This window comes from Choloepus didactylus, chromosome 1 (assembly GCF_015220235.1).
Source record: "Choloepus didactylus isolate mChoDid1 chromosome 1, mChoDid1.pri, whole genome shotgun sequence".
NCBI classification, from domain to species: domain Eukaryota; kingdom Metazoa; phylum Chordata; class Mammalia; order Pilosa; family Megalonychidae; genus Choloepus; species Choloepus didactylus.
The window spans coordinates 159354077-159369732 of NC_051307.1; the positions used below are offsets into that span (position 1 = coordinate 159354077).

The 15656-nt window shown below is 36.8% G+C and overlaps 1 protein-coding gene across 3 annotated transcripts in view; it reads right to left on the reverse strand.

The window, feature by feature from the left end:
- The window catches only part of NCK1 (NCK adaptor protein 1), a 104760-nt gene that overhangs the window by 17189 nt on the left and 71915 nt on the right, over positions 1-15656 (reverse strand). For all 3 annotated transcript variants that reach the window (XM_037844397.1, XM_037844403.1, XM_037844409.1), the window contains exon 2: positions 1154-1397. In XM_037844397.1, coding sequence (XP_037700325.1) covers positions 1154-1379 — 226 coding nt within the window. In that variant the 5' untranslated portion in view covers positions 1380-1397. The remainder of the gene's footprint in view (positions 1-1153; positions 1398-15656) is intronic.

A 15656-nucleotide genomic window follows, 5' to 3' on the forward strand; every position in this document is an offset into this window, starting at 1 on the left:
TTAAGGAAATCTCTCTCTGATTTGGCTTCCATTTTAAAAACTAAAAATAATAGTCTTATTTGTAAAACTTGAAAAAAAGTTAATTCAAAATACAGCAATTAAATGTAATGGTGAAATTTAAATTAATAATTCCATCTATTAAATCATCTTTATAACACTGGAAAATGCTCAGTGATCAATATTCTAACATCTTAATATCTTACTTTGAATTGTACTATATTTTAGTTTTTGCTATTTTACAATGGTTAAAAACATTAAAGATTTGTCTTCTACTGCTGATAATTAAAATGACACTCTGGTCTAGAATAACAAGATGAATAAGAAATAATGAAAACTAACATAAAGCAATTAGTCAGTAATATTTCATATTTGTTCCCAGCACCATTAAGCAACAACATGCCTGCCTGAGTACAAAGATGAAATTCTGTCCCTCCCAATTCCTTCCTGTCAGCCAAGAGTTTAATTTTTAAAAAACCACCCCCAAACAGGAATTTCCTTCCTATCGTTCAGCCAGGCCCAGTGGGAAGCAGGCTCCACTGTCTCTGTCCCTAAAGAAGTGCCAGTAAAAAAACTCGATACAGTTAGAGGAAGAAAGAGAGAAAGAAGGGGGGGTAGGGGAGGAGTGGGAAAGAGATCAGCTCTTTAGATGCTCATCTGCAGTAATGATCCAGTTTAAAACTCTTATCAAAGAAAAGAATGAAACGATGATTTGTTTTTTAAAGTTAAGTTCAAAATGTAAGCCATTTGATGTCAAAATATAGATAGCAATGTGCCATGTAAAATAAGCTGCGGCGATGCCAAAAAGCAATCCTACATCTCTCACTTATCCCTGCTTCAATTAGAGGCAGAATATAGGTCAGAGTCAATTCTGCTCATTAGCACCACTCTGGCTTGACCCTTGAACTCAGGCAGTCCACCTGCCTAGGTTTACAAAAACTGCCTCTTAATAACATTTTATGACCTTCACTGGCCTCCTGACTTGAATACCTGCTATGAGCCAAACTTACCTTGCCTACCTGGAATTCTAGTTCCTGGCCTTTTCAAGCCAATTCTGCCCACTGTTGTCAAAATTCTTTGTAAAGAACCAAGCTCCAGAATCCATTTAATAGAAGTTTTGTTTGTATGTTTGTTTATAAAATACAAAACAACTTACCTAAGGTATCCTTTAGGTTTTTTACAATAGATGCTTTCCGGGCACTGTTTTTCCTTTCCACATAGTTAGAAGGCACAAAACCAGTTTTATTCATGGAATTTCTAACTCGCCACCAAGATTTAGAATCATCCAGAAGCCATAATCTCTCATTCTTCTTGATGTCCAGCTCTTGTTCTTGTTGGGCAACATAATCGAATTTGGCTACTACCACAACTTCTTCTGCCATTTTTCAGCAGCTTCAGCACTGTAAACATGTAGAAAATATTTTTATTTAAGATTGAAATAACAGTCATCTATATGCTTTTCACAAGACACAGACACCTAAAAACCTAAGAACATTGAAAGGTTGAAAGTCAAAGTATGGGGGAAAAAATATGCCAGGCAAATATTAACAAAAAGAAAGGTGGTATAGCTGTAGTAATATCACACAAAAGCACTTTAGGACAAAAACCACTACTGGCGATAAATTCACCACACAATGATAAAAGGTTCTATTCGGTAATCTAAACTTAAATGTACCCAATAACACAGCTTCAAAATAAACATTAATAGAGCCATAAAGAGAAATGGACAAATCCAATGTCAGAGAAGACAATTTTTAATGTAGCACAATAATAAAAATTACAAGGAGACAAAAAAAATTGTTGAAGACAGAGAATAACTGACACCACAACCAATATATTTGATCTAATAGACACATAAAGAACTTTACTTACAACAATTAGAGAATACAAATGGAACATATGTAAGTATCAATCAAATGCCCGGTCATAAAGTCTCAACAACTTTCATGTAATTGGTATCCAGTAACCATATATTCAGACAACAACTAAAAGAAGAACACTTCTAAAATCTCTTAAGTCAAAGAAAAAATCATAATAGAATTTTAAGAATACTTAGAACTGAATGATAAAAATGATTTTAATCTAACCTTGGGGAAGGTAGCAAAATGAATACATAAATGGAAATTTTTTGAATGAAATGGTTACACTGAAAAATTAGAAGAGCTAAAATAAATTAATGAAATGAGCACTTATCTTAAGAAGTTACAAGAAAACAAGGAAGAATGGAAGGAAGGAAATAATAAAGATAAAAACGGAATTTAATGAAACAGAAAACAAAGATATCAAAAAATAAAAACAGAATTTAATGAAACAGAAAACAAAGATATATCAGAAAGATTCAACAAAACAAAAAGGTCGTTCTTTATTAAAACTTTTAAAATTGACTTATTTCTGGCAAGACTGATCAAGGAAAAACAGTAAAAACACACCCAAATACTAGAACTGAAAAGAGAATAACAATTAGATGCTGCATGCAAAAGATATGTAATATTATAAACAACTTTACCAACAAATCTGAAAATAGGTGAAATGTCCAAATTTATATAAAAATAAAAATAACAATAGTAATAAAATTGAAAGTTATTAAGAAATCTTCCCATAATGAAAACACCAAATAGTGTTTTCAAGGCAAACTCTATTAAAATTTAAAGAAAGGGTAATTCCAATTTATACAAACTCATTTAGAACAAAGAAAGGAAAATTACAAGGCTAACTTGCTAATTAGCACTCTTTGCTTTACTCAGAGATTGTGTTTTACATAAACAGCTATCCCTGGTTTAGCAAGCAAATAAATTCAGTTTTCTGCTTCAGATATCGACTAGCAGTCTCTTCTTTCTACTATGAAGCTAACTGTTCAATGTTCCCAGGGAAAGTCGTCTTAATCTACTACACATTGTTTACCCCTCCTGAAAAAAAAAAAATGATCCAAGTATGTACAGCAGCAAAACAACTAAAGAAGCTAAAATGTATGATGTGGTAATCAAGAAACAATGATGAGCAGAGAAAAATCAGGAAAAAATATTTGTATTCCTGCAATTTTTCTGTGTTTGAAATTACTTGAAAATAAAAAGTTATAATCAAGCCTAAATAATTACTGATATCTGATGTGAAAAATTATAACAATGAGCAATAGGTTTTCTGAGAAACTGAAAAGCTAGAAGCAGAGATATTTTTTCAGGGATACCTGAGCATTGACTCTGCTTCCTCCCCTACGTACACAACACCCCCATACCCCCCCGCACACAATTAATATAAAATTTAATGCAATTTAATTGCAGGCCCAATGGAATTTCTTTTGCAACTTGACAAACTGATTTTAAAATAAACATGTAAAGAATATTTTGGAAATAATGAGAGTTGGTATAATGACATTGTAAGTTGCTTATCCAGCATTTTCTCTTTTCCTAACAGTATCCCAATTACCTTTCCAATTGCCACCATTCTATTATTATTTTAGCCCTGCTACTTAAGAGACTGACCCTACCTTCAAAGGTACGTCTGGATTAATCAAAGCCCTGACAGTATATTAGAATTACTTATAGAGCTCCTAAAGAAAATACAGGAGTCAGGGCCCTCACTTCTCTAATCAGTCTGAAGTGTCGCCTAAGCATGAGTATTTTTAAAAGCTTCATGACTAACGAATGTACAGGCGTGGTTCAGAAGCCAATCATAACCATCTCTCTCCCCTTGCCTGTTCTGTTCACATTAACCCAATTAAGACCAATGGAATGCAGGGTCAAGTATGTTTAGAACTTCTAGGAAAAGCTTCCTGGTTCTTCAGAAACACAGTCAACAAGTGTCTCTGGATTTTGTCATGGACAGATGTGAGGTCTGGAAGTACTGCAGCTATCTTGTCACCAGATGGAGAATAAAGCTGACAAACAAGTAACTGCCAGGAAACAGAGCCAGAGCTGCTAAAACAAGCACTGAAGCCTACCCTTTGAACTTCCAGTTCCTTGGACCAAAAAATCTCTCTATTGTAGAAGACAATTTTACCTGGGTTTTGTTATTTTCAGCTGGGTTCCAAATGTAGGCCAATATCAAAATATACTAAAATGCAAAGGCAATTAAAACAATATGATACTGGCACAGAAACAAACAGATCAATGGAATATAGACTGAGATCTGAAACAGATACACTTACATACAAATGTTGCAGAAGTCCTCATCTCTAATATACCATCTTTTAATTCTAGTTTAGACCTTTGTGCTGGTTTGAATCTTTTGTGTACCTCAGAAAAGCCAATGTTCTTTTAATACAATCTTGTTGGGGTAGAACTATTGTGGGTGGGACTTCTTGATTAGGTTGTTTCCATGGAGATGTGACCTGGGCCATTCAGGGTGGGTCTTAATCCCCTTGGCAGGAGTCCTCTGTGAGAGGACATTTTGGAGAGAACTCAGAGAAGTTAAGAGAGACATTTTGGAGAAAGCCATTTTGAACCCAGAAGCTAGGAGAAGGACCAGAAGATGTTGCGATGTGCCTTTCCATGTGACAGAGGAACCCCGGATGCCATCAGCCTTTCCTCAGAGAAGGCATCTACCTCTTGATGCTTTAATTTCGACATTTTCATGGCTTGAGAACTGTAAATTTGTAACCTAATAAATCCCCATTGAAAAAGCCAACCCATTTCTGGTATATTGCATTCTGGCAGATTTAGCAAACTGAAACAACCTTCTGAAAGTAGAAGTAGTACCCCAAAGCACTGGTGTTATGACCTGAATACAGAATGTATTTTTGTGGTATCGGATTCACACCTCCCCTAACCTTTTACAGTGGACTCACTCACACCTAATACAAAGTGAGTAATTTTTTAAAGTGACTTCCTTTGATGAAGCTTTCCAAAGCAATCAACTTAGTTTTCAAAAAAAACAACTCTCTTTTAGCACACTTTCATTATGTAATACATAAAATTATAATACACACACTTGGAAGAAACAGGCTTAGAAATGCAATACAACTGACTTTTGGTAAGCAGATCCAGCTCAATTGGGGGGAGCAGAAATGTGTTAAGGGATCAGGGTGAATACTATGTAATAGTAATGGAGGGGTGTACTGGGTTGAATAGCGTTCCCACAAAATTCATGCCTACCCGAACCTGTAAATATGAGCTTATTTGGAAATAGAGTCTTTGCAGATATAATCAAATTAAGAGATCATAGTGGATTACAGTGAACCCTAAATCCAATGATTGGTGTCATTATAAGAAGAGGGAAATGGGAAATATAGACAGAAGACAAAGACACAGAAGGAAACCCATGTGACAATAGAGGCAGAGACTGTTGTGATGTAGCTACAAGCCAAGAAATGCCAAGAATCCTGGCAACCATCAGAAACTATGAAGAGGCAAGAAATGATTCTTCCTTAGAGCCTTCAGAGGAAGCATGGCCCTGGTGACACCTTGATTTCTACCCTCCAGAACTGTGAGAAAATAAAATTTTTACAGTTTTAAGCCACCAGTTTGTGGTAATTTGTTATGGCAGCCATAGTAAAGGAATACCAGGGGGTTAATTAGAAAAGGCAAGTCAGTTAAGTAAATTACTCTGTGTGTATAAACATACAAATATGTAAGAATTTCCCAGATGACAGGGGTGGCCTTTTAAATGATGAGAAAGAATAAGTAAATCAATAACTGATACCAAGACAAATGGCAATTTTTTTAGGAAAAAAATGGTGTCCTAGGTCACACAATATACAAAAGTATGTTATTAGACCAAGGATTTTCCCTTCCGGGATGATGGAGTAGATATACTTTTTCCCTATTTCTCCAGCTAAATACAACTAAAAAGCCTGGACATTATATATAAAACAGACATCAAATAACTCTGAAAGGTGAAGTGAAAAAGGCAGATAGGCTACAGACCTCAGTCCCCAAGAAAGAACATGGTCGTAAATTCCCGGGGTTTTATTTTTGCTTCATATACCCTGGACATGGAGCTGCACTTCAGCAGCCTAGAAATACCAACAGGCACAGATGCAACTAGCAACAACAAAAGCCTGTGATCGCCAGTCAAAGGATCAAAATGTGGCAGCCAAGCAAAACAATAAACTTTTAGACAAAAGCTTAGAGCAGTTTTTGTCTAATCTAGCCAACCTCCACAAAAAAAAGTATGGCCCCATCAATTTCTACAAAGGTCAATTGGAAACCCTAGACTTCTACCCAACATCTTTGCCAGGTGGTATAAGAAAAGGTCAACTTAGGGAAACAGGATTTTCACTGTACTGGCCAGACTGTAAATCAGCAACGATATAAAAGAACTCAACATCGTCAACACCAAGCAGATAATTATGCCTAACAGTCACCCCCAGAGAACCTCTTTTATTGCTCAGATGTGGTCTCTCTAAGCAAAACTCGGCAAATAAATTCACTACCTTCCCCACTATGTGGGACATGATTCCCAGGCGTATAAGTCTCCCTGGCAATGTGGGACATGACACTCAGGGATGAGCCTGGCCCTGGCATCATGGGATTGAGAAAACCTTCTTGGACCAAAAGGGGGAAGAAAATGAAACAAAATAAAACTTTCAGTGGCTAAGATATCTCAAATAGAGATAAGAGGTCATTCTGGAGGTTACGCTTATGCATTATATAGGTATCCCTTTTTAGTTTCCAGTAACTAGGAGGAAATACCTGAATCTGTTGAACTGGAATCCAGTAGACTTGATTCTTGATCATGATTGTATAACTATATAGCTTTTACCATACGACCATGTGATTGTGAAAACCTTGTGACTGACACTGTTTTTACAATGTATTGGCAGATAAGTAATAAAATAAATACAAAAAATATATATAAATAATAGAGGGGGATAAGAGGTACAGGATGTTCTGGGTGTTCTTAGTTTTTTCTTTATTTTGGAGTAATGAAAATGTTCTAAAATTGACTGTGGCAATGAATGCACAACTATGTGATGATACTGTGAGCCACTGATTGTATACTTTGGATGGATTATATGGTGCGTGAATATATCTCAGTAATATCGCATTAAAAAAAAACAACCAATAGGATCTAACTGACATTTATAGAATATTCCACCCAACATAAAAATATACATGCTTTTCAAATGCCCACAGAATAAATACCAAGATAGACCGTTTCCTGGGTCACAAATCAAACTTCAGCAAATGTAAAATAATTGAAATCATACAGTGTCTTCTCTGACCACAATGGAAACAAAACTAGAAATCAATAACTGAAAGATAACAGGAAAATCCCCAAATGTTTGGAAATTAACAACATTGTTTAAATGATCCATGAGTCAAAGACAACATTTCTAGGGAAATAAAAAACTACATGAATAAAAACGAAAACACAACATAGCAAAATGCATGAGAAAAGTCTCAAATCAGTAATCTAAGTGACCAACTCAAGAACCTAAAAAAAGAATGGCAAAATAAACCCAAAGCAAACAGAAGGAAACAGTAAACAGCAGAAATCAATGAAACTGGAAACAAAAAAAGAGAAAAATCAATGAAACAAACAGCTAGTTCTTTGAAAAGATCAATAAAATTGACATACCTCTAGCAAGAAAAAGAGAGAAGACACAAATTAACAATATTAGGAATGAAATAGGAGTTATTATTACAGAACCTGAAGATATCAAAAGGATAAGGGAACCCTATGAACAACTGTACACACATAAATTTGACAGCTTTAGAAGAAACGGACCAATTATTCAAAAAAACACAACTCATCTAATATGAAACAGAACATGAGAATATCCCTCTCACTATTCAGGAAATTTAATTTATAATTTAAAAACTCCACCAAAAAAGAAATATCCAGGCTGAGATGGATTCACTGAGAATTCTACCTAACATGTACTGACAGTGACACAATAGTGCTGGATGTTCTAGCTAGTGCAGTAAGCCAAGAAAAGGCAATAATGTGTATACAGATCAGAAAAGAAGAAATAGAACTGCCTCTATTTGAAAATGACTGTCTATTTAGAAAGGCCCAAGGAATCTACAGAAAAGTTTCTAGTACTAAGTGAATTCAGCAAGACCAAAGGATACAAGATGATCAACATGCAAAACCAATTGTATTTCTATATACCAGCAAAGAATATGTGAATACCAGAATCAAAATACAATACAATATACAATAGCTAAAAAAAATACATGAAGAGGACTTGTATGCTGAAAATGACAAAACACCAATGAAAGAAATCAAAGATCTAAATAAAAATGTACATGAATTGGAGAACTCAACATAGAAAAGTTACAGGTGTAATGCAATTCTTATCAAAACCCCATTCTAACATATATATGGAAAGGCAAAGGAACTGAATACCTAAAGCAATTTTTAAAAGAAGAATAAAGTTGGAGGACTCATCCTTCTAAATTTCAAACTGATGTAGCTATAGTAATCAAGACTATGGTATTAGCAAAGGGACAGACATATTAATCAAAGGAAAATAACAGGAAACCCAGAAACAGATCCACACAAAAATGCCCAACTGAATCTTTTTTTAATGTAAAAAAATTTTTTTTTATATAATTCAGCAGAATACAGAATTTGATTTTGATGGTTATTTTCTCAGCACTTATTAGATACTCCTTATTCTCTAGAGTCTCCTGTTGAGTCATCTTTTGTCACTCTAATTATCTTTCCTCTGTAGATAACCTTTCTTTTCTTTCTAGCTTTTAAAAATATTTTCCCTTGTATTTGCTGTTCAGCAGTTTTATCAGCACATACTTTCCATGCATGAATTTTTTTAAAATGGATCTTGTTGAGGATCTGTTGTTATTCTTCATTCTGATGACCCACTTCTTTCATTAAGTCTGGAAAATCCTCAAACTGTATCCTTTTATAACTTCTCTCTTCTATTTTCTCTATATTCTTCTTAATGGACTCATTTGATGTATAACAGATTTTTTAATTTTCTGATCCACAATCCAGCTGAGTTTTGACAAAGGTGCAAAAGTAATTCAATGGAGGAAATATAGCCTTTTCAACAAATAGTGCTGGAGTGATTACATATCCATAGGCAAAAAAATAAACCTCAACCTAATGTCACACCTTATACAAACGCTAACTCAAAATCAATCATGAACTTAAATGTAAAAGGTAACACTAGAGAGAACCTAAGATGGCAGCTAGGTGAGACAGCACAAAAAAAAAATCTCCATGAAAAATACTAGAAAAAACCAGAAGGAGACCCAGAGTACCAGTTTCAGCGATGCGCCAGTTGGATGAGGCCTCCTAGCACCACAGGGGCTGTATACTTGGTGTAACCAGGAGTCTGCGTTCCGAAACGAGTGAGTAAGCTGGCTGGAAGACCCGCAGCCATGCTGTGGTGTGGGGAAGCCGGCGGCTGGCGGCTGGAGACAAACTGGTTCTTTAAAAAAAAAAAAGGGAAAAACCCAGGAGCGGCCACAGTTGTCAATGGTGGAAACCGCGCAGCGAAACATGACAGGAGCAAGCTGAGCCAGCCTCTCGGTGTCGGCCATGGGGGATAGCTCGTGGCAGACACCCTCGGGACCAGGGGAGAGCAGGGGAGAGCCAGAGGGAGGGAGAAGCCCAGCGGCTTGTAGCTAGATCCCCGGAGGGCTGGATAAACTCCTGCCCGGAGCTGTGCCCACAGCCCAGAGCCCTGCCAGTTGTCCCAGAGCTGGGAAGGAGGAACTGTGCGAAGAGAAGGGTTTGTGGAGACGCCCCATTCAACCATTTTTGAGTCGGGCTGAGAGCGCCCCGGCATGGCAGGGCGGCCCGGGGCTTCCCTTGAGGGACAGTGCACAGTTGTAACATAGCACAGCCCTCCCTCAGCAGAGGTCCTGGAAGATCACAGCTGAGAAAGAGGGCCCGCTCGGAAAACCCAGGGACGCTGCACCAAGTCTGGTGGTTTGTGGGTCAGCGAGAGAGAGGGTCTGGGACGGATCCAAAATGAAGGCTTAAGACTCTGGTGATGGCCTTGAATCTCCAGGAACACCTGGGGGGATTGAATATTAAAACTGCCCTGCCTCCCTGGCCACCCGGACACACGCCCCACATTCAGGGCGGACGGCTCTAACAACACACCCAAACTGAGTTCACTAACTGAATCCCCACAAGAATCATTTCCCCACACACCGCGGGAACAAGGTTGGGGAGAGCTGACTTGAGGCGTACAGGTGACTCACGGACACCACCTGCTGGTTAGCTAGAGAAAGTGTACGCCACCAACCTGTGTTTCTGAAAAATTAGACTGGCATTTTTTTTTTAACAACTCGAAAGAACCCTATCAAGCAAAGCAAATGCCAAGAGGCCAAAAACAACAGAAAATCTCAATGCATATGATAAAACCAGTCGATATGGAGAACCCAAGTCCAAACATCCATATCAAAATATCTGAAGACACCCAGTTTTTGGCTCAATTAATCAAAGAACTACAATCAAGGAACGAAAACGTGGCAAAGGATTTAAAGGACATCAAGAAGACCATGGCCCAGGATATAAGAGACATAAAGAAGACCTTAGAAGGGCATAAAGGAGACATTGCAAGAGTAAATAAAAAAATAGAAGACCTTATGGAAATAAAAGAAACTGTTGGCCAAATTAAAAAGATTCTGGATATTCACAATACAAGATTAGAGGAAGCTGAACAAAGACTCAAAGTCCTAGAAGTCCACAGAACAGAAAATGAAAGAACAAAAGAAAGAATGGAGAAAAAAATCGAAAAAATCGAAATGGATCTCAGGGATATGACAGATAAAATAAAACGTCCAAACTTAAGACTCATTGGTGTCCCAGAAGGAGAAGAGAAGGGTAAAGGTCTAGAAAGAGTATTCAAAGAAATTGTTGGGGAAAACTTCCCAAACCTTCTACACAATATAAATACACAAAGCATAAATGCCCAGCAAACTCCAAATAGAATAAATCCAAATAAACCCACTCCGAGACATATTCTGATCAGACTCTCAAATACTGAAGAGAAGCAGCAAGTTCTGAGAGCAGCAAGAGAAAAGCAATTCACCACATACAAAGGAAACAACATAAGACTAAGTTGTGACTACTCAGCGGCCACCATGGAGGCGAGAAGGCAGTGGCATGACATATTTAAAATCCTGAGAGAAAAATTTCCAACCAAGAATACTTTATCCAGCAAAACTCTCCTTCAAATTTGAGGGAGAGCTTAAATTTTTCACAGACAGACAAATGCTGAGAGTTTGCCAATAAAAGACCTGCCCTACTCCAGATACTAAAGAGAGCCCTACTGACAGAGAAACAAAGAAAGTAGAAAGAGATATAGTGAATTTTAACAGACATATATAGAACCTTACATCCCAAATCACCAGGTCACTCATTTTTCTGGAGGGATCACAGATCTTTCTCCAGAAGGGACCATAGGCTGGGACATAAAACAAGCCTCAAAAAATTAAAGAAGAAAAAAGAAAATTGAATATATTCAAAGCACATACTCTAACCACAATGGAAGACAAATAGAAGTTAATAATTTTTTGAATTATAACTCCACTATTTACTTCCTACATGATATAAAATACACAAACTCTAAGGACAAATCAGTGGTTTTGAACTCAATGTAAAATATGTAATTTTTGACAAGAACTATATAAAGGTGAGGGAATGGAGGAGTATAGGAACAGAGTCTATGTGTACTATATAAGTTAAGCTGGTATCAAAGAGAAATGGGGGAAGGGGCAATGGGGAGTTAAGAAATAAGTGTAAGGTTGCTGTTTGAGGTGAAGGGAAATTTCTAGCAATGGAGGGTGGGAAGGTGATAGCATTACAACATTCTAAATGTGATTAATCCCACTAATGGAATGCTAGAGAGGGGGTAGAATGGGAAGATTTAGGCTGTATATATGTTTCCACAGTTGAGAAAAAAAAATAAAACAGTCTAAATAGACAACAATTGAATGCCAAGGATGACCCTGGATAGGATCAGATGATGGAGGACAGGAGGCTCAAAGGGACATAGTTGAGACATAAGGAAAAGGAAATATAGAATGTAAGCTTCGTATCATTGTTGAATCTCTTGTACTTCTTAGCTGCGCTTAATGGTATTTCATAAAAGAATGCTCTTGTTCATGGGAATTGTATATGAGAATTCTAGTGTTTGTTCAAGGAGGTGTGCAGCTAGTTCTCTTATGTTCAGAAGACAGAGCAATAGATGATGGATGATAGATAGGGAGAGACGGAGGGAGGGAGGGAGGGAGGGAAGAAATAGCAGTGAGACAACATGATAAAGTTTGTGGATCGGGGGGTATCGGGGGGTATCGGGGGGGGTCAGGGAATGCTGGAGTTCTGTGTATGGGGTTTGTATGGTTTTTGCAACTGTTCCTATAACTTTGAATTTATTCCAAAATAAAACGTTGGAAAAAAAAAAGATAACACTATTAAACTTTTAGGAAAAAACATACGAGAAAATCTTTGGGATATACAGTAGGCAAAGAGTTCTTACACTTGACATAAAAAGGAAGATCTAAAAAAGGAAAATTTGATACCTTGGCCTTCATCAATTTAAGAGATTTTGCTCTATGAAAGACAAGACGATGAAAAAGTAAGCTACAGGCTGGGAGAAAATATTTGCAAATCATACAACCAACAAAGGACTACATCTAGGATGTTTATTAAGAACTCGCAAAACTCACCAGTAGGAAAACAATTAGAAAACAGACAAAAACTCCCTCAACCCAATTAAAAAACTGGCAAAGAACTTGAGACTAGACATTTCTCCAAAGAAGATATACAAATGACCAACAGCACTTAAAAAGATGCTCAACATCATTAGTCATTAGGGAAATGCAAATCAAGACTGTGAGATACCCTAACAGCCACACTAAGATAGTAAGATTGTAAAAATGGAAAACAAAAAGTGTTGGTAAGGCTACGGAGAAATAGAAATTCTCATACATTGTGGGTGGGAATGTAAATTGGTGCAGCCACTGTGGAAAACAGTTTGGCAGAACCTGAGAAAGTTAAACATAGAATTATCATATGACCCAGCAACTCTACTTCTAGGGATATACCCAAACAAAGTGAAAGCAGGGACTCAGACAGATATTTGTACACCAATGTTCACAACATTATTCACAATACCCAAAAGGTAGAAGTTACCCAATGTGTCCATCAACCAAAGAAGGATAAGCAAAAGGTGGTAAATACATACAATTGGGTATTACAGAACCATAAAAAAAAAAAAATGAAGTGCTGATAAATGCTATAACATATGGATGAAGCTTGGAGACATATTGAGTCAGACAAAAATGACAAATATTGTATAATTTCTCTTATATGAAACACTTAGAATAAACAAATTCATAGACATAGAGAGCAGAACAGTGGTTAACAGGGACTGGAGGGAAGAGGGAATGGAGAGTTATTGCTTAATGGGTAAAATTTTCCATTTGGGATGATGTAAAAGTGTTCTAGAGATAGTGGCAAAGGTTACACAATGTCAGTGTACTTACAGTCACAGAATAGCACATGTAAAAATGGTTAAAATGACTCTGATATTATGTATATTTTACCTCAATAAGATATTTAAATATAGAAACAAAAAGAGAAGAAAAAAGAAAAGAGAAAAAAACAGGCAAAAGATATGAAGAGACATTCGTTGAAGGCATATAGATGATGAATGAGCACATGAAAAAATGTTCAACATCATTAGCTATTAAGGAATGCAAATTAAAATCACAATGGAATGTCACCATAGACTGGCTAAAAAAATAAGTGACAATATCAAATGCTGACAAGGATACGGTGGAACTGGATCACTCATTATGGTGGACTGAATTGTGTACCCCAGTTTGGACATGTTTGTGGTCCTGGTCCACATTCTGGTTGATGTGGACATAGTGTAAATAAGATCTCTTCAAGGTCTTACTTCAGTTAAAGTATGGCCCAACTGAATCAGGTTGTGCTTTAATCCATAGTCCTTTTACTGTAGTCCTTTATAAGCAGAGTTAAAGTCAGACAGAGAGAAGCCAAGGGGAGCAGACAGAGCTGGAAGTTTATAGAACGCAGGAGAGAAAGGAGAAAACATCACCATGTGCACTGTCATGTGACAGAAAAGCCAAGGACCAAGGAATGCCACAGTCTTCAGGGAGAAAACATTGCCTTACTGACACCTGGATCAGCCTTAAAACTGTGAGCCAATAAATTCCATTTAAGCCAACCTATCTGTATGGTATTTGTTTTAGGAGCAGAGAAACTAAAACAGCAGAGAAACTAAAACACTCATACATTGCCGATGCAAATATAAAATGGTACAACTGGAAAACAGTTTGGTAGCTTCTTAAACAAATAAACATACAACTACCATATAATCCAGAAACTACACTCCTGAGCATTTATCCCAGAGAAATGAAACCTCATGTTCTTACAAAAATATTAACATGAATGTTTATAGCAGCTTTATTTGTTAATAGCCAAAAAAGTGGAAACAGTCCAGCTGTCCTTCAATGGGCAAATGGTTGAACAAATCATGGTACATTCATACCATGGAATACTACTCAGCAATAAGCTATTGATATACCCAAGAACCTGGATAAATATTCAGGGAATTATGCTGAGTGGAAAAAAAAAAAAAAATTCCTAACGGTTATATACCAAATGATTCCATTTATATACCATTTTCAAAATTACAGAAATGAAAAACAGATTATTGGTTGCCAAAGGTTAAGGGAGAATATGGGGGTGGGAGGGAAGTGGGGGTGGCTATAAATGAGTAACATGAGGGATCCTTATGGAAATGTTCTATATCTTGACTGAATCTATGTCACTACACTGGTTCTGATATTGTACCACCGTTTGGCCAGATGCTACCATAGGGATCTCTAAGGATTATTCCTTATAATTGCATGTAGATCTAAAATTATCTCAAAATAAAAAGTTTATAAAGCAAATTAGGCTGATTAAAGACTTAAAAATAAAAAAGGCAAAACAAAATATAAAATATATAAATAATTTTTTCATATTCTTGATGCAGGGAACTACTTTCTTAGCATGGTTCCAACTACCAGAAACTGTAAATGAAAAACTTAAAACTTCTGTACAGCCAAGGACATTAGTTTCCTACTGCTGTTGTAAAAAAGTATAACAAACTTAGTGACTTAAACAATTTATCATCTTACCATTCTGGAGCTCAGAAGTGTAAAATGGATCTTATAGGCTAAAATCAAGGTAACAGCAGAGCTACATTCCTTCTAAAGGCTCTAGGGGAGAATCCATTCTTCGCCTTTTAAGCTTCTAGAAGCTGTTCACATTCCTTGACTTACAGCCACATCACTCTAACCTGCGCTTCTGTTGCTAAACCTCTTCTCTCACTTTGACGCTTCTGCCTCCTTCTTATAAAGATATTTGTGATTATTTTGGACCACCCAGAAAATCCAGGATAATCTCCTTATCTTGATAGCCTTAATCACATCTGCAAAATTCTTTTAATCATGTAAAGTAGCAAATTCCACAGGTTCTGGGATTAGGATCTCTACACGCTGGGGATGGGGGTAGGTGAGAAGGGGCATTATTGTGCCTACTACCATAATCAACAAAGTTAAGGTACTAATAAACTGGGGGAAATATCTGTTATATGTGCTTAGTACCTGTGATGGTTAGGTTCATGTGTCAACTTGGCCAGGTGATGATACCAGCTGTCTGGTCGAGCAAGCACTGGCCTAACCATTGCTGTGAGGATGTTGTGGCTGGTTAATAAACCA